Source organism: Elephas maximus, chromosome 3, assembly GCF_024166365.1.
Source record: "Elephas maximus indicus isolate mEleMax1 chromosome 3, mEleMax1 primary haplotype, whole genome shotgun sequence".
NCBI classification, from domain to species: Eukaryota; Metazoa; Chordata; class Mammalia; order Proboscidea; family Elephantidae; genus Elephas; species Elephas maximus.
Genome location: NC_064821.1, coordinates 79,447,544 through 79,465,717, shown reverse-complemented (window position 1 = coordinate 79,465,717; position 18,174 = coordinate 79,447,544). Strand labels below are relative to the sequence as shown.

The window sequence follows — 18,174 nt, the reverse complement described above, 5'->3', positions numbered from 1 at the left end:
CTAAAATCTTTCTCAAACATCATTTGTCCCCAGAAAATGTCTAAGATTGCTTAAATTTGGGTCTGCTTTGACCCAACATCACGAGGAAAGCAACCAAAGAGTGAGCATCACAGATTGAGTTTTTAGAAGGATGTTTAAGGATTTCAAATATGTCTGTTCTTTGGAGAAGCATGTGTAACTCAGTGTTGGGCTGCGTTTGTTTGCCTTACTGATAGTCTTTTTGTTGTCTTAATTTAACTTTGCAAAGCTGTAGTTGGACCTTTTGGAGCCTCTTGTGCTAATTTTTTTTTTTAAATTGTACTCTAGGTGAAAGTTTACAGAACAAACTAGTTTCTCATTAAACAGTACACATATTGTTTTATAACATGGGTTGACAACCCCATGATGTGTCAACGCTCTCCCTTCTCTACCTTGAGTTCCCAATCACCAGCTTCCTTGTCCCTTCCTGGCTTCTAGTCCTTGCCCCTGGGCTGGTGTGTCCCTTTAGTCTTGTTTTATGGGCCTGTCTAATCTTTGGCTGAAGGGCGAATCTCGGGAGTGACTTCATTACCGAGCTAAAAGGGTGTCTGGGGGCCATACTCATGGGGTTTTTCCAGTCTCTGTCAGACTAGTAAGTCTGGTCTTTTTTTGTGGGTTTGAATTTTGTTCTACATGTTCCTCCAGCTCTATCTGGGACCCTCTGCTGTGATCCCTGTCAGAGCAGTTGGTGGTGGTAGCCGGGCATCACCTAGTTGTACTGGACTCAGTTGTACTGGAGGCTGTGGCAGATGTGGTCTATTAGTCCTTTGGACTAATCTTTCCATTGTTCTTTAGTTTTCTTCATTCTCCCTTGTTCCTGAAGGAGTGAGACCAGTGTTGTATCTTAGATGGCTGCTCACAGGCTTTTAAGACCCCAGACGCTACTCACCAAAGTACAATGTAGAACATTTTCTTTATAAACAGTGTTATGCCAGTTGAGCTACATGTTCCCCGAGACTATGGTCCCCACAGCCCCCAGCCCAGTAATTCTATCCCTCAGGGAGTTTGGATGTGTCTATGGAGCTACTGTGACCTTGCCTTGTACAAGTTGTGCTGGCTTCCCCAGTATTGTGTACTATCTTATCCTTCACCAAAGTTACAACTTATCTATTGTCTATTTAGTGTTTCTCCATCTCTACCCCTCCCCTCCCTTGTAACCATCAGAGATTGTTTCTTTTTGTGTGTAAACCTTTTCATGAGTTTTTACAGTGGTAGTCTCATACAATATTTGTCTTTTTGTGATTGATTTATTTCACTCAGTGTAATGCCCTCCAGATTCATCCATGTTATGAAAGATGCTTCACAGATTCATTGTTGTTCTTTATCATTGTATAATACTCCATCGTGTGTATGTACCATAGTTTGTTTATCCATTCATCTGTTGATGGTCACCTAGGTTGTTTCCATCTTTTTGGTATTGTGAACAATGCTGCAATGAACATGGGTGTGCATATGTCTATTCGTGTGATGGCTCTTATTTCTCTAGGATATATTCCTAGGGATGGGTTTGCTGGATCATATGGTATTTCTATTTCTAGCTTTCTGAGGAAGCTCCATATTGTTTTCCAAAATGGTTGTACCATTTTACGTTCCCACCAACAATGCATAAGAGTTCCAATCTCCCCGCAGCCTCTCCAACATTTGTTACTTCCTGTTTTTGTGATTCGTGCCAGTAATGCTGGGGTGAGATGGTACCTCATTGTGGTTTTAATTTGCATTTCTCTAATGGCTAGTGATCGCAAGCATTTCCTAATGTGTCTGTTGGCCGCTTCTTTGATGAAGTGTCTGTTCATTTCCTTTGCCCATTTTTTAATTGGATTATTTGTCTTTTTTTTGTAGAGGTGTTGGATTTTCTTGTAGGTTTTAGAGATAAGGCCTTTGTCTGATTTGTAATAGTCAAAAATTTTTTCCCAGTCTGTCGGTTCTCTTTTTACTCTTTTGATGAACATAAGTGTTTAATTTTTAGAAGATCCCAGTTGTCTGACTTATATTCTGGAGTTTGTGTATTGTTAGTTATGGTTTGAGTCCTGTTAATGCCATTTATTAGGGCCTCTAGCATTGTTCCTGTTTTTTTTTTTTTTCCTATGAACTTTATAGTTTTTGGCTTTATATTTAGGTCTTTGATCCATTTTGAATTAGTTTTTGTATATGGTGTGAGGTATGGGTCCTTTTCCTTTTTTTGCAGATGGACATCCAGTTTTGCCAGCCTTTGTGCTAATTTTTATTTTCTTTATCTCTAAAATTTTCTTTTCTAAATTCAAAGCGTATTAGAATTTCAGACCTTATGTTAACCGTTAAAGCTTGTGCCACTTCTTTTATAAAGAGGAAGACGCCACTTGGGTCGTAGTGTCTGTCAGGGAGTAAACAGAGTCAAGCCTCTCTTCCTGCCAGCTGGGGTGGGGATTTCTTGAGTAGAAGCTCATTGGTGTTCTGGGAGCTGACAGAGTGGCTTTTATTCTCCAGGGAACCCAGCGGGGGAGTGTGTCTTACAGCTGAGCTCTTCCTTTCTGGTGAACCTGCAGCATCCTTGTTTGTGAGGTTGCAGCTTGAGTGTCAGTTGGTCTGCTTTTAGCTTGTGGCTGCATTGATTTTGGGGTGTGTGTACTGCTGTGCAGATTCTCTAATGATGTGGTTGTTGGCTTTGTATAGAGCAGTATTGGACTTATTTGGATGTGTGATGTCATCTGGGGGCATTCTTTATCCCAAACCAGGAGGTATAATAAAGCACCCATCACACTCTGCACAGGAATGCAAAAAGAGCCAACAGATAACAGAGTGGTGGTTAAATGGAGAACCCACTGTAAAGGTGGAGCTTTGTTTCAGAGGAACTCAGCTCAGAAACAAAGGCAGAGCGGGTGCTTTGGGAATGAGGGTGTGCACGGAGGCAGAAGCAATCATGGCATCGTCTGGTTTGGGGCCCCATGACTATTTTTTGCCTCTTCCCAAGAATGAGATAAGTTAGCTTCTTACTCTTAGATCTTAGTAGTCTATCATTTCAACCAAGTAAAAATAAAATATTCAAGGAGAACTCAAGGCTATTTATCATGAACTTGGACCAAGATAATTGAATAAGCGGCATGTTAGACATGATATTAAAGGGGATGGCAAGAGGAAAAAATCCCCTGCATACCGGATCACTTCCCCCGCTAGCTCCCAAGAGGCTGAGGCTCAGGGGTTGACTTTGAAAAGCACTCTGGATAGGATGGTCTATCTCCCTCCTAAATCCTCTTACCTTTGTGCTCTGTTCTCACAGCGTGATTCTGTGGCTGGGGGACCTCAACTACAGGATAGAAGAACTGGATGTGGAGAAAGTGAAAAAGCTCATCGAAGAGAAGGCCTTTCAAACCCTGCATGCCTATGATCAGGTACAGATGGCCACCTGTGGCCTCGGCAGGCAGCTGCCCTCTCGCTGTGGGCACAGATACGCCGGGCTTACCAATCTCAGGCCTCTTCTTCCTCGGCTTGGGGGGTTTCCATGAGAAGCTGATGCTGTCCAGGCATTTCTTTGTTTCATCTGCATTTCCCTCTTCCAGAGTTATCACCTCCTTAGCCCTTATCTTGAGGTGCCTGGTCTCCTTTGGAGCAAGACAGCATTCTCTCTTTTTCCCTTGCTCCCTTGCTCACTCACTCAGGAGGTCTGAGACTGGGGCTAAGAGGATACCAAGCTTCTCATAAGGAAGATACTTGGTATATTGAGGCTGATTTAATAATTTTTTTTAGAATGAGCCTCTGGCTCCCGCCCTCTTCCTCGCCAGACTTGCCTCGTGTGGGTGGACAACTGTTCCTCCTGAGTGGCTTTCTTGACTTCCTTCAGGAATCACTTCTGTAATTGCTGTTCTCTACTGTGTCTTGGCCTAGCGTTTCTTTCTTGGCGCATTAGCCATTTCATAGAACAAGAGAAATGTGTCTCTCTATGACTTTCTCCAGTGTACTCCCCTCAATAGATTTCAGAACTGTTCAGGTGGTCAGAGTTGCTCAGAATGTTAAAGTCCTTTTTCTTTACAGTTTTATCCCCCTTTTAATACCCTAAGTAGTGTCATTAGTCTAAAGCTGTTTATTACCCATTTTTTCCCCCAGTGCAGGTCATTTGAAAGGAAAATAAAACAAAACAAACCAATTTTGTTATGTCTGTCTTTACGGAATAACCTTCTCTTTATTGACCCATTTTTCTTTCCAGTTTTTTCCTGTGGTAAATTACATTTATTCTCTTCAATCTCTATTTCAGCTTTAACCCCGCTAGTTCTGTAACTGTTTATGGCCTCTGTATTCTGAACTGAGGCATTCTAATTTCCCTTGTAGTTTGATACTTGTCTCCTCTTGCTTTCTTTTCTTGTCTTTCCTGAGGTTATAATCCTTCTTTTGTGTGGTCTTTTTTTGCTTTCTAGATGGTTTTACAGTCTTAATATACCCACTTAAGAAGCACTTGCTTACATTAATACTTAATGTTTTCATTATTTCCTGTTGTGTTTTTTAAAATAATTTTTTAGGAAATCATATTTCAGGAAATTTGGCAAGTGGTGTCCCCAGGACAGCTGACCCTGTGTCCACTGTTAGAGCTCACAGCTCTTCAGCAGTCCTGATTACCAGGCTTGGTACCAGGCTTTTTTCTCTTGCTGGGAATGTGATCTGGAAGGAGCTCCTAGCATCAGTGCAATAGGAGAGATGCTAGCTACTGTTATAATGTGTTGGGCACTGTTTTAAGTTGACAGTTAATCAACAATCCTAAAAGGTAGATTCTATTTTAAATCCAACATCTACAGATGGGAAAACCAAGGCACAGAGCTTTCCCCAGGTCACGTAACTAATTTGACAATGCAGATCTCTCTCTGTCTATAGTACACACAGATGAAGTGTTTGATACCAAGGAGGGAAAAACCCTATGTCCAGTGGTACCTAATCTTCCTAGAGGCATCTCAGTAAGATGGTATTTAGGCCTCTAGGATTCAGGTACACTCTTAGACCTCCCCCCCCCCCCCAAAAAAAAAAAACCTAAACCCATTGCCATCGAGTTGATTCTGACTCATAGAGACCCTTTAGAGCCTTTAAAACTATATCAGTGAAGGAATGACCAGCTTCCTCTTCCTAGGAGTTAGTTAACTCAAGATCTTATGGAATAGCTTTCTCCTGAGGCTTTTCCGTCTGAGTTGGAATTTGGATTCCAGATTTACTTCCTTTTCTCTGCCAGTTCAAGGTTTGGTCTTTTTATTCTGACATTTTCTTTCTTTTCTTCCATTGTTTTGTATAGTTGAAAAATCAAGTGGCTGCCAAGGCTGTCTTTGAAGGCTTCACAGAGGGTGAGCTCACGTTCCAGCCTACTTATAAGTATGATACTGGCTGTGACGACTGGGATACCAGGTAGGTCAGAGGTCACTTGAGGAGATGAGCAAATAGAAACACAGAGGTTCTGGGACGCACTTGCCCTCATGGACCTAAAGAGGAAGATGAATAGCCTGTGGCTTTTTTCCTGTATTTTGAGCTCAGGTCACACATTTTCTCTTCGTATCTGCTCATTAAGCAGCCTGCCTTCCTACACGCATTCTTTCCCTTAGTGTTTTGCCTCCATTTAATTTGACTGCCTTATCCTTTGTTCCATAATAAATTCTTGATACTGATTGACTTTTCAGCTCCACTTAGAGTGAAGAGATGATCCCAGCTAAGTTAGCTTGTGCTTAGTCATTACAAGGTAGTTAGTATTTTCATTATAAGATAGTTAACTTTTTTATTAATGCTGTTTGCCATATACTATTCCATACACTTCACTTGTATTATTTCATTTAATCTTCTCAACAGCCCTATCAGGTAAGTAGGATTTCTTAGCTTCCTTTTCTAAAACAGGGAACTGAGGCACAGAGAAATTAAAGAGCCTCCCAAGCATGCAAATGAGAGAGCTAGGATTTGAACCCAGGCAGTTGGAATTCTCTTAACCACTATCCCTTAAGGACCACGGAGTACATGCTTTCAGATTGTCTTTTTGACTCTCTCCTGATCCCTACTGGAGAGGACAGAGCAGAAAATCCATCAGAAGGATGTTTTGGCTTTGAGCTTTTGTAGTTGTTCTGGATGATCGCCACAGGATATATGTTTTCCCTTGGTGGACCTGAATCACTCATGCCTCATCAGATCGCTTGGCTGCATGGACTCAGATGCTGTGTCCCATCATTCCCTGACTGACCCAGGGCACTAGCCAGCCAGTAGGTGTTGCTGTCTCTGTGCAGGCTCCCAGTGTGGACTTTGCATTTTAGTGAGAAGTGTCGTGCGCCTGCCTGGTGTGACCGGGTCCTCTGGAAAGGGAAGAACATCACTCAGCTGAGTTACCAGAGCCACATGGCCCTGAAGACCAGTGACCATAAGCCCGTCAGCTCCATGTTTGATATTGGGGTAGGTGGGCAGCTGGTGCCTGTCGTAATCGTTCTGTGGGGAATTGGTTCTTACAGCCCAAACCACTTTTGTCTTTCTGGACTTCTCCACCCCTTTGAGTATGAGGAACCTTATTTTTAAAATTGTTTAAACATTGTAAAAGTAATTTGCTATTGGTATACATCTACTCTATATTTCATCATACCTGTCAGTTCCTATGTGCTTTTGGACTATATCTTTTCAGACTTTTTTTTATGCATTTATAAACAAGTGTACTAGTGTTCTGTATACAACATAGAGGATTTTTTTTTTCCTTTTTGGTAAAAGAGATCATATTGTACATATTGTTCTGAGAACATCTTTTTTCCCACCACTGAATATGTCTTTGGAGATCTTTCCATGTCAGTACAGGTAGACCATTTAAGATGTTTCCAAAGTTTTGCTATTATGTATGGTGCTGTTGTGAGCACCCTTCACGTGTATCTTTGTGTACCCGTGTGAATATCTCTATAGCAGGAAATTCCTAGAGGTGAAATTGTGGTTCAAAGGCAAATGTATTTCAGATTTATTAGATACTGCTAAATAATCTTCCCAACAATCCTTCTGCCAACCACATATGAGCCTGTTTTTTCACACCATTGCCAATATTGGATTTTATCAGTCTTTTAAATTTTTATCAACCCAGTAAGCAATATGTATATGTATATGTATATATGTGCACACACGTATCTATCTGTATATAATAATTTATTCTTTTAGATTACATTTCCCTGATTACTAGTAAGTTGAGCATTTTTTTGTTTCATATCTATTTGTATGTCTTATTCAGTGACTTGTGTTTCTTTATATTACTAGTTCTCAAGGGTGTGAGTAGAGTTGTATCAGAATCTATGAGTCTGAGTATTTTGAAAAAAGCCTAATGAATGTTGTAATTAAATTTTATTATTGGAAGAGAAGAAAAAAGCTTATAATTCAAAATACAGAAGGGAAAGCTTGACAGAATCTTCTTGGTTGATAGAACATGGTTTAAAAAAAAACTTGAGAAACACTGCCTGAAATCAAAGCCCTAGAATAGTTCCTCACTGCAGGCCTGTTAGCAGCAGGAAGCAAAATAGAAGTTGCACTGGGCACCTTTCTGCCCTAGACCTGTAGACCTAAGGCCTGGCTGAACTGCAAACCAGGCTTTCACTCTCTTACCTTCTTTCTGCTAATCAGGAAGCAGTTGGCTTTACCTCAAGCTTTGCCTCCAGGGGACTCTACTAATTGTATTGTTAATTGGGTTCTTTGTTAATTAATTAAATCTTTCTGGCTTTAGAAGATAACTGTGTTGCTATCAACTGCTATTTCCCCATGCTGTGGAGGACCTCCACACTGACAAAAGGAAATGGGCAGTAATCGAGGCACTCAGCCTGTGTTTCCCTTCCAGGTGAGGGTTGTAAATGAAGAGCTTTACCGCAAGACTCTGGAGACTATCGTTCGCTCCCTGGATAAGATGGAAAATGCCAACATTCCTTCTGTATCTCTCTCCAAACGAGAGGTAGGAAAGACGCATTAAAAATATTGGCACGAGACTCTTCCATTATAGAACTTACATCTCCCTCAGCTGCTGGGGCTGAGAAGAGGCACCCATCAGACGGTGGGAGTCTCAGTCTTTCTTGATAGGCTGTTTCTGCCTGAAGTGAGGGTAGTGATGCTAGTCGAGAAGAGATGGATTGTTGGTTTAGGTCATGTTTGTCTCCTAATCTTCTAAGCTGTTAGTCTTTAGCCTTTTGTGGCTTGTATATTTCATCCGTATACGGGCCATCCATGAGTTAAATAATGGCATGTTGTTGTTTGTTGTTGTGTGTCATCGAGTCGATTTCTGACTCGTAGTGACCCTGTAGGACAGAGTATAACTTCCCCATAGGGTTTCCAAGGCTGTAATCTTTACGGAAGCAGACTGTCTCTTCTTTCTCCCGTGGAGCAGCTGGTAGGTTCGAACTGCCGACCTGTTGGTTAGCAGCCGAGCGCTTAATCACTGTGCCACCAGAGCTCCTTAAACAATGGCATAGATGATCCAAAACGTTGTTTAATTTTGGAGTAACCGGTATGTATCCTTGCAGTGGATTTGTCTTCCTAGTGATGCTTTTCTTTGACTAAGATTAAATTGAGTCTCAATTTCTTGGATACACATGAGTTGATGGGAGGGAGGGCAGTATAGGATAGTGACGAGCAGTGGGGGACATTAAATTAGAGTTAAAGGTTTTTCATGAAGTGCCATAACACAGATCATTCAGAGTTGACGATACCAAACATTCACTCAAATGTGAGTTTATGACTGAGGATGCTTCTAATGCCTCTGATATCCAGCTCTTTGGAAGGATGAGCTTGATCTTCATGTTTGGGGGTGGAATTGTGACGGATGTTTTGGAAATGGTCTTTCCGTATAGAAGATTTAAACTTGAACTCCTTCAGGAAATTTATTTACCAAAACAGCTTGAGTTTTTTGAGTTTTCAGGCTAAACATAGACATTGGGTCTTTAGTGGTAGCTGTGCCCTCCCAGGTAAATACTTAACAAAGCAGAAACATCATTTCAAAGAGATGATTCTTTGTTTTCTTTCCAGGGTAAGAATAGCCCAGTTGGGGTGGCTGGGCAGGTTGTAGAGGAGAGGGCACTGGTTCTGACTGATCTCGGTGCTTGCCCCAGTTCTGTTTTCAGAATGTGAAGTACATGCAGTTGCAAGTAGAATCCTTCAGAATTCGTAATGGACAAGTACCCTGTCAGTTTGAATTCATCAACAAGCCTGATGAAGAGTCCTACTGTAAGCAGTGGTTGAATGCCAATCCCAGCAGAGGGTTCCTCCTGCCAGGTAAGACCTCTGTCCTCAGGTACCCAGTTCGTCGTTTGGGGAGTGACGTACCCTGTCTTTTCTCATTCTTCTAAACTAAGCTTTTTGCTTCTGAGTGTTTTGTTCTCCACTTAAATCTTTTTTCAAGCCTTATGGAAGAACCAAGGATCCCTGGTGGCACAATGGTTAAGCACTTGGCTGCTAACCAAAAGGTTGGTGGTTTGAATCCACCAGCAGCTCTGCAGGAGAAAAAAGCCTGGTGACCTGCTCCCATAAAGATTACAGCCTAGGAAGCCCAATAGGGCAGTTCTACTCTGTCCTCTAAGGTCACTATGGCTCAGAATTAACTGCACGCAACACCAGCAACAATGGATGAACCCAGCCATAAATAAAATATAAAATAGTGGAGGGTATGAGTTCAGTTTATAAAGGATTCTCGGTAGTAGTTTATACGTTCCATAATTTCATGGAAAAAGAAAATACAAGGTTGCTGTGAAGCAGGTGTTACTGTTAAAGGAACCATTTTTCACTGCCTGTCTCAAACTATAATCAACTCCCAATTATTTGCTCCCGTGAAGAACGAGAATGGGCAGTAATTCAGAAGTTATATCTGGCTATAGAATGTACCATCTGAGTCTTTTCCCTAACTTCCCCTTTTCACTCTGCATTGTGCTGTGTGGCAGAGAAATTAAGCATATTTCACAGTAATTGTATTATATTTTCTACTGAATCAGGTATCTTGATCTTACCTACTTCAGAGAAAGCTCTTTGATCCATGCCTTCTTATTGTACTAATATTTCTAGCTTCAGCGATGCTGCTTAGTACTTGAATTTTATAGCACTTATCTATTCAAATGTTTTTGTTTATTGTTTTTGTATTCCCAGTTGGACTGTAAACTCCCTGTTCTGTGTCTCCTGAGTGCTGGGCACATAGCTTCTTGTTGACTGGCTGATACCTTTTATTTCTCTAATCCTTTGTGTCTTACCTTCTTCCCTCCTATCATCTTTCTCCCTTTACTCTAGGTCTCTCCCAAGCCAACATTATTTTTTAAATTTTTTCTTCAGATTCTGACATTGAGATTGAATTGGAGCTATTTGTAAATAAGACCACGGCTAAAAAGCTCAACTCGGGTGAAGACAAAATTGAGGACATTCTGGTTTTGCACTTGGACAGGGGAAAGGATTACTTTTTGTCTGTGTCTGGGAACTACCTGCCCAGCTGTTTTGGGTCTCCGCTTCACACATTGTGCTACATGAGGGAGCCGATCTTGGACCTACCACTTAAAACTATTAGAGAGCTGGTGAGTTACATGCTACAAGGAAATGTCTAGAACTGCGTAGCAGTCAAGCTATTCAAAATGGTAATTCCTGTGCCTACCTTCTCAGGAACCTGAGAATTCTTCAGCCTCACTACAGCTTGCTTACTGTATCAGTTACGTTTTGCTGTGTAACAAAAGCCACACCAAAATTGTAGTGGCTTAAAACAACAACGATTTATTGCTTCTCATAATTTGTGTGTCCCCCGTGTGGTTCTTCTGCTAGCCTTGCTTAGGCTACTTTGTGCAGTTGCAGCCACATGGCAGCTGTGATGGCTGGAGTGTTCAAGATGGCCTCCCTCACATGTCTTGGTGTTGGCTGTTTCCTGGGCCTCTCTCTCCATGTGGCCACTCATCATTCAGTAGGCCAGCCCAGGCTTCCACAAGTGGTGACAAGCACATTCCGAGAGTGCGAGGCCAGGAGCTGCAAGGCCTCTTGTGGTTTGGGCTCCAAAAGCTCTCACAGTGCCACTTCTGCTGCATTTTATTGGTTAGAGCAAGTTATAAAGCAGGCCCTGATTCCAGAGGGTTATGAGAAGAGCTACAAAATGTGTTCTTGTTTTATAGTCTTTCATGCATAGTGCATTAGAGAATGAAGATAATACTCATACAAGACCTGTTTGGAGCAGATTTATAGTACGTATTTTTTTTTTTTTGCCAATGCATTTTTTTGTTTATGAACTCTTGACCTCTATCCTCCCCATTGTATAGATGAAAACAGAGGTCCAATCAAGGAGAGTGATTTGTCACAGGTCATGTGGTGAGTTAACAGTGGACCTGAACCTTCACCTCAGGTTTTTGGACTCCTGAGTCTGTTATGCTCTTTCCTCACCAGACCACACCATCTCTTTGGTTCTAGTGGTTCTAACAGTGAAATGCTATAGGCATGATTTTTTTTTCCCCCAAGAAGATGGTGCATATTTTACCTGTTTCATTGAAACTGCTTGCCATACCCTTTCCCAGTTCTCGAATCACCGTTTGGTCCTTGATTGTGCTACCCAATTTCATTTTTGCCTGTGGAATGTTTGGTTAGGGGTATTGAAATGCTTCCCTTTTTCCACGGGTTTGCTGTCCCCATATCATGTGTTCTCCTGATGACATCCTGGCAGAAGTTCCATTGGCAGGTCTTCTTGTCATGTATTTTATTTCTTTTCAGACCCTGATGCCAGTACAGACTGAAGATGATGGGAGCCTGTTAGAGAACCCCATGGAAATCCCCAAAGAGCTCTGGATGATGGTTGATTACCTCTACCGAAATGCTGTCCAGCAGGTAGGTGGCAGTTAAGGTTGAGGCCTTGAGGCCAAGCTGTCTTGAGAAAGAGCATGGGCCCCAAGAACTTTTGGCTTTAAAAGCTTTTACTTTAGGAAACCTGAAGAGAACTGTTCCTCCTCAAGAGAGTGAATGCAGGAAAGATGGGTTCATATCTCACTCCGCTGTGAGGCTTGCTGTTACATACAGCACTGATTACCACCACTGCCCCTCCCCCCAGGAAGCAGCCTTGCAGAGGACAGACTTCCCAGCACAGCAAGTTCTCTCCCCTGGCCTCTGGGGCCCCCTCAACTAGAAAGTCATCTGGAGGCCTCTCAGGAACTCTCCTAGCTTCTGGGAGCGGGAGGGGCAAACTTGTTGACAAGCCAAGCAGAGGCAGGGGACCAGATGGAGAACCCTGGGCCATGAGGCAGGAGGCCTGATTTCTAGTATAACTTGAGCAGGCTTCATGGGGTCAGATTGGTCAATTTCACCAACCTATTTTTCCTAGGGAGACCTATACAAACTATAATCTCATAGCTCTACCACTTTGGAGCAACATACCTTTTTTTTTTTAATTGTGGCAAATATATATGTAACAGAATATTTGCCGTTTCAACATTTTTTTGTGATAAATATATATGTGACCAAACATTTGCCATTTCAACTTTTTTGTTGTTATTGTTGTTGTAAATACATATGTAACAAAACCAAAACCAAACCCACTGCTGTCGAGTTGACTCCGACTCATAGCCGACCGTATAGGACAGAGTAGAACTGCCCCGTAGGGTTTCCAGGGCTGTAAATCTTTGTCGAAGCAGACTGCCACATCTTTCTCCCACAAAACAGCTCATGGGTTCGAACCGCTGGACCTACTGACCTTTCCATTAGTGGCCGAACTCTTTAACCACTGCGCCATTAGAGCTCCCCGTATGTAACAAAACAATTGCTAATTCAACATTTTTTACATGTACAATTCAGTGACATTAATTACATTCATAATGTCATTCAACCGTCATCATCATCCTTAACAGAAGCTCAGTGTCCCCTAAGCAATTTGTCACCCCTTCTCCTTTAGTCCTCCCTTAGTACCCACTAATAAACTTTGGTCTCTATACATTTGCCTATTCTAGATATTTCATATATGTGGAATCATACAGTATTGTCCTTTTGCAACTGACTTATTTTACTCAGCGTAATGTTTTCAAGGTTCTTTGAACAACATACATTTTTAGGACATTCCCTTTTGATCTTCTTTTTTTGCTTACATTTATTGACGATAACAGTGTATCCAGCACTATCCTAAGTGTTTTTTTGGTCATTGCTTCATTTAGTTCTTAAAATAGCTCTCAGATGGACCAGGTCCCAAAACTACTGAGACATGGGCAAGGATGGGACTTGAACCAGAGTTTTGAACTGGTTCAAACTGGTTCAGTCATGGCTGATGGTGTCAAACCAGAACAGACCGAATTGCTATAATTTGGGTGATCCAGAAGGGGAAAACTTACAGGTTGAACTACTGGAATGAGAGATTCAGAAGAAGTATAGTGAGTCCTTTCAGGAGCCTGATGTGTGAGATCGTATTATTGACAGGACTGAAGAGCAATGCATGTTCAGAGCAGCCCAGTCAGGTGCTATCTTTGAGTGGGGCAGTGTTGTTTCTAACTCTGCCCAAAATCCAATGGGCAGGAGGTTTGTTTGCTATGCAGTGCTTATGCTGCCCTTGTTTTCTAAGAGAGAGATTGTTTCTACCAGGGCTTCCACCCGTAATTTTTCCCGTTCCAATTATTGTTCCAGTTCACTCCAATTTTAAAAATTCAGGCCTGTTCCAGTTTCCCTTTCATGGCTGTGATTGAACTGGAAGAACCAGTTCAAAGCCCTGATTTCAACTCAGGGAGCCTGGCTCTAGAGGCAACATTCTTATCATCATGCTATTCTACCTTCTCTGTAGAATTACTTTTAAATGTAACTTTTGGGCAATGCGTATAATATTGTTATTATTAACACAGCTATATGGCTTTAAGTCATTTTATCAAACAAATGGATATAAAGTATCCTGGGACTAATGGAAATGCCTTTATTGCCATAACCTTGTTTGCACAAAGCACTGAGGTGCCTTTTTAGCTTTCTCCTTCTTATAAATGGTATACTTTCTTCCATTTTTCTTTTTCTGGTTCATTTCCTCCATACCACTGCAAGAAGCCTAGCGACTTTGAAGTTTTTCCTTACACTGGATCGTCTTGTCCTACGTACTATATACCCTCCTGTAGTTTTATGGTAGATCTCTTGTCATTCTAAAGACCTCTTGTGGGGATACATTGGGGAAAGCCTGCAAGATGAATTAGCCACATCAGCCTTGATCAGATTGTCTACCAGGGTGGTCCAAGGGCCTCACCACACTGCTCCTTGTTGTACTGTGCTGGTGATTATATTTCTAGTTCAGGAAATAGTTACTGATTTTCTAAGAAAATAATTATTTTGTGACTTTCTTCCCTTTTGCAGGAAGATCTGTTTCAGCAGCCTGGCCTAAGGTCGGAATTTGAGCATATCAGGGACTGTTTGGATACTGGAATGATTGACACCCTCTGTATCCTTCAGTCATTCAGCTGTGCGTGTGTGTGTGTGAGAGAGAGAGACAATGAATAAGAGAAAGAAACATATTTTAAGGTTCCAAAGCTGATGCCATATCCTCCGCTATTATGTTTTCCTTGCTTAAAAGTTTCCATAGAGAAGACTTTAAGCAACCAACGTAGTGGGAACTCAGGAGGGCCTAGCTATGCTGACAAACAGCTTGGCTCCTTGGAGATGTCAGGCTGGTATCCTAGCTCTGAGCCAAGAGACTGATTGAGCAGGCAGTGCTTCTGGCATATGCTTGCTCCTGAGCCTTTTCCTAACCACGGGCCACATCATCAACCATTCCTTAACCCTGGGCCAAAAGCTGCTAACAATCATTCCGTAGCCGAGGCCTTGCTGCTTTTCCTTGAGAGCCTGCCAGAGCCTGTCATCTGTCACAGCGCCTACCATAGCTGCTTGGAGTGTTCTGGCAACTACACAGCAAGTAAACAGGTGAGGGGAAGCCTTAAGCGTCAGCATACACATGTTGCTAGCCCCAGGCTTCAAGGGTCCTGAGGAAACAAAGTAGGCACAGTCCCTCAAATGAAGTGTCTTAGGAACTCAGCTTCATATCGTTACTCCCCAAACCTGCTCTTCCTCTCATGTCCTTTTTCCTTTTAATGCCATCACCATTAATTTCAGCAACTCATTCTGAAACCTGAGTCATATATGTCTCCTCCCTGTCTCTCATCTCCCACATGTCAAGTCCCATGCTCTCTCCTCCATCCTCAATCCACTCACCTTGGTTCAGGGCACTGCATGCAGGCTCTCCCTCTGCTGACTTGTTTTGCATACTGCCTTCAGATTGTGTTGCCTAACACTGTCTTTCATCATGTCACTATTGCTCAAAAACCAAAATTGGCTCTCCATTGCCAGTTAGGGTTTTCTTACACAAATATTTAGGACCTTCTGTGATCTAGGCTAGTGGTTCCCACATACAACAGACCATAGCAGAATAAGCTAGAAAGCTTGTTAATAATATAGGTTCCAGAGCCTCAGCCCAGATCCACTGAATCAGAATCACTATCAGTGTGCCTAGGAGTTGATTTTGTACAAGCTCCCCAGCTGATTCTGATACGCCTGTAGCTGGAGTACTCGGCAAATCCTAGCCTGATCAGCCCTGCAGGGCTCAGCGTCTATTAAACAGTTGTGCCACTGCCAAGATTGACTTCTCACAGCGTGTTCTCCTGACTTATCTCACTGATTGCCTTCTCTTGCCCCCCCCCCTTTTTTTTTTTAACACTTTCTTTGGTTCTAAGTACCCTATTCCTTGCTTCTGTAAGTCCAATTTTGTCTGTATTCAAGACCAACTAAAATGCCATCTATCCCTTGAAGTCATTTGAGAACATGCAGTTACAAGTTTGACCTTTAAATTCATATGGTGCTTGATCTGTGCCACTTTTGGCACTTGTGCCAAGTGATGAAAATTTTCTGTGCACAGTCTTACTCATGTACTTGGATCGTGTACTTAGTTCCGGGAATATAGTAGGCACTTGACAAAATAGTTGATTGAATGAATGATAAGACAAACACCAATTCTTCCTCTTTCAGGTCATTTCTACTCTCCCCACATTCCACAAAAATGTCTTCAACTACTTGATGGCGTTTTTGCAAGAATTGCTGAAAAATTCAGCAAAAAATCATTTGGATGAGAATATTCTAGGTAAGCAGCCAAGTGTTTGTGAGAAGCATCTCCGCCAACTGAGAAACTCATTATGCAAAATGCGATTGAGTACGGTCCCAAGTCTACTGCAATAGAACTAAAATCTCTAGCTTTGGGCGAAGTTTAACACTCCACTAGTTTTTCTAAAAGCAGAAAGTACTGTTTTTGGTCATTCTCCCCTCTCCTAACAACTCAAGAATAAGTAGGACCTTTTTCTGCTGAATCATTTGTTTTCTGTGTTTTCCATGCAGCTAGCATATTTGGCAGTTTGCTGCTTCGAAACCCAGCTGGTCACCAAAAGCTTGACATGGCAGAGAAGAAGAAGGCTCAAGAATTTATTCACCAGTTCCTCTGCAACTCAGCCTGAGCTATTTCCTCTCCTGTTTTATCAGAGGCAGCCATTACAAGCCCCACCTGTTTCAGCTCAAGGGCTGCCTTTAAAGGGTGTGAGGCCCCTTGGAAGCAAGAATTGGCAGCTGCATGTTTCCTGAGCCCAGAACCTCATGACTAGCACACTCCGTGCTACTGTGAGTTGTGAAGACATAGGGGAACATCTACCACAATAAAACTGACATTCAATGTTCAACTTTTGTTACTTAACACAGATATATCTCTATTTTATTTTATTTTTAAAATATAAAAAATAACTGTACTTCTTGTGCTCAATCAGCCTGCCTCCAGGGCAAAGTCAGTGTCTTCCCTGTGGCCTGGGCTGAGCTCCCATGGTCAGATATCATTTAAACAAACTTTGGAGTCCTCAAAGGAGAGCGAGTTGGATGGCAAGAATGCAAGTGGAAGCTTCTGGACAGACAGACCACAACCACCCCAGATGCTTCCAGTGCTTCGTCTGAGGACATGTGTATATGCATATGCAGATCCTAGACCTCTACCTACTCAAAAGTGGCTCAGTAACTCTGAGGCTGGCCACTGGAGACAGCACAGTGTCTTGAAAATGAAAACAGAAGAAATCGGTGTTCTCATGAAACAAGTGGAATTTTCTGGACCAGCAAATCCTCCAAACTGTATATAATGCATCCCTTCTCTCAAATGTATATTTTGATGATAAATGTATTTTTAACAGTGGTTGGTGTGTATATTTTTCTTTCTTAAGAGATGGCAGCTCTTGACTGCTGGGCCTTTGTGGTATAAGTACTGGGGGCAGTTCGTCAGGGACCAAAGAGATGTTTGCCTGGCAGTCTGGTGGGTAACAGGTACTATTCACATTTTTCAAGCAAGAAATGGTAGCGTCATGGCCTGAACCCCAAGACCCTGATCTAGTCTCTTTGGGGGTTGTCCTACTCTGAGAGGCAGCTTATGGAAAAATACAGGCAGTTGGCTGTTGGGAGTGCTAATATCTAGATCTTCCTGGTATTTGAGTTTGACTGAAAGGATAGGAGGATAACGAAGGCACAAGAAAGATTGCTTTTTGGGCACTGAAGCGCCACTGCTTGGCGCCGTAAAACGCGATTTTAGAAATGGACCTGAATGAAAACGTGTACGGTTAAAGAAAGTAAGTGGCCGGTAGGTGGAGTTGACTGGCCTGAGCACGAGCCCCACTGAAGCTGACTACCCTCTGCAGGAAACAATTGGGGCTCAGAGCTTGGGCAGGAGTGTGAAGAAGGGATTTGGGCCCTTCTGAAAGCGTGTGAGAACAGGAAGAAGCGGCGTCCTCTCTGGCTTGGTTTGGAGTACTCCTAGTTCTGTCTCTTAGGTCTAATCTTTTATTAATTTTCCTACTGAGTCCCTGTCCTCGTCTATATTTTAACTTTAATAAGTGATGAGGGGGAGCTGGGGCCATTGAGAGTGAAATCCGAGAATGCTTCTAGGCTCTTCCCCTGCGGGTGTGAGCCGGGATTCTGTGGTTAACTGTGGACCTTCCAGTTGCAGCTGTGGCCGCCAGGGCGAGAGTGGCGAGCTCAACCCGGGCTGAAGTGCCTTCGGATTAGGGGTTGGGGGTTCATGCCGGTTCCCTGCGCAGAGCCGGATTACCCGATAAACAAGGTACGCAAAGGTTTACTTGTGTGTACTTATTACTTTGTAATGAACAATTTCAACCCATGTGTTCACTACAGATTAGGAAGTAAACACAAGTAAATCCGTACGTGCCTTGCTTACTGGTTAATCCGTCC

General features: G+C 42.5%; 1 protein-coding gene across 6 annotated transcripts in view; it reads left to right on the top strand.

The window, feature by feature from the left end:
• Positions 1-17,128, top strand: part of INPP5B (inositol polyphosphate-5-phosphatase B) — a 63,346-nt gene extending 46,218 nt beyond the window's left edge. For 5 of the 6 annotated variants that reach the window (XM_049878817.1, XM_049878819.1, XM_049878821.1 and 2 more), the window contains 11 exons: positions 3,272-3,383; positions 5,264-5,373; positions 6,261-6,396; positions 7,802-7,912; positions 9,063-9,225; positions 10,270-10,505; positions 11,677-11,790; positions 14,272-14,356; positions 14,708-14,835; positions 15,934-16,045; positions 16,297-17,128. In XM_049878817.1, coding sequence (XP_049734774.1) covers positions 3,272-3,383; positions 5,264-5,373; positions 6,261-6,396; positions 7,802-7,912; positions 9,063-9,225; positions 10,270-10,505; positions 11,677-11,790; positions 14,272-14,356; positions 14,708-14,835; positions 15,934-16,045; positions 16,297-16,412 — 1,423 coding nt within the window. In that variant the 3' untranslated portion in view covers positions 16,413-17,128. The remainder of the gene's footprint in view (positions 1-3,271; positions 3,384-5,263; positions 5,374-6,260; positions 6,397-7,801; positions 7,913-9,062; positions 9,226-10,269; positions 10,506-11,676; positions 11,791-14,271; positions 14,357-14,707; positions 14,836-15,933; positions 16,046-16,296) is intronic. The other variant, XM_049878818.1, reaches the window with a different exon arrangement.
• The last annotated feature ends 1,046 nt before the right edge of the window (positions 17,129-18,174 follow it).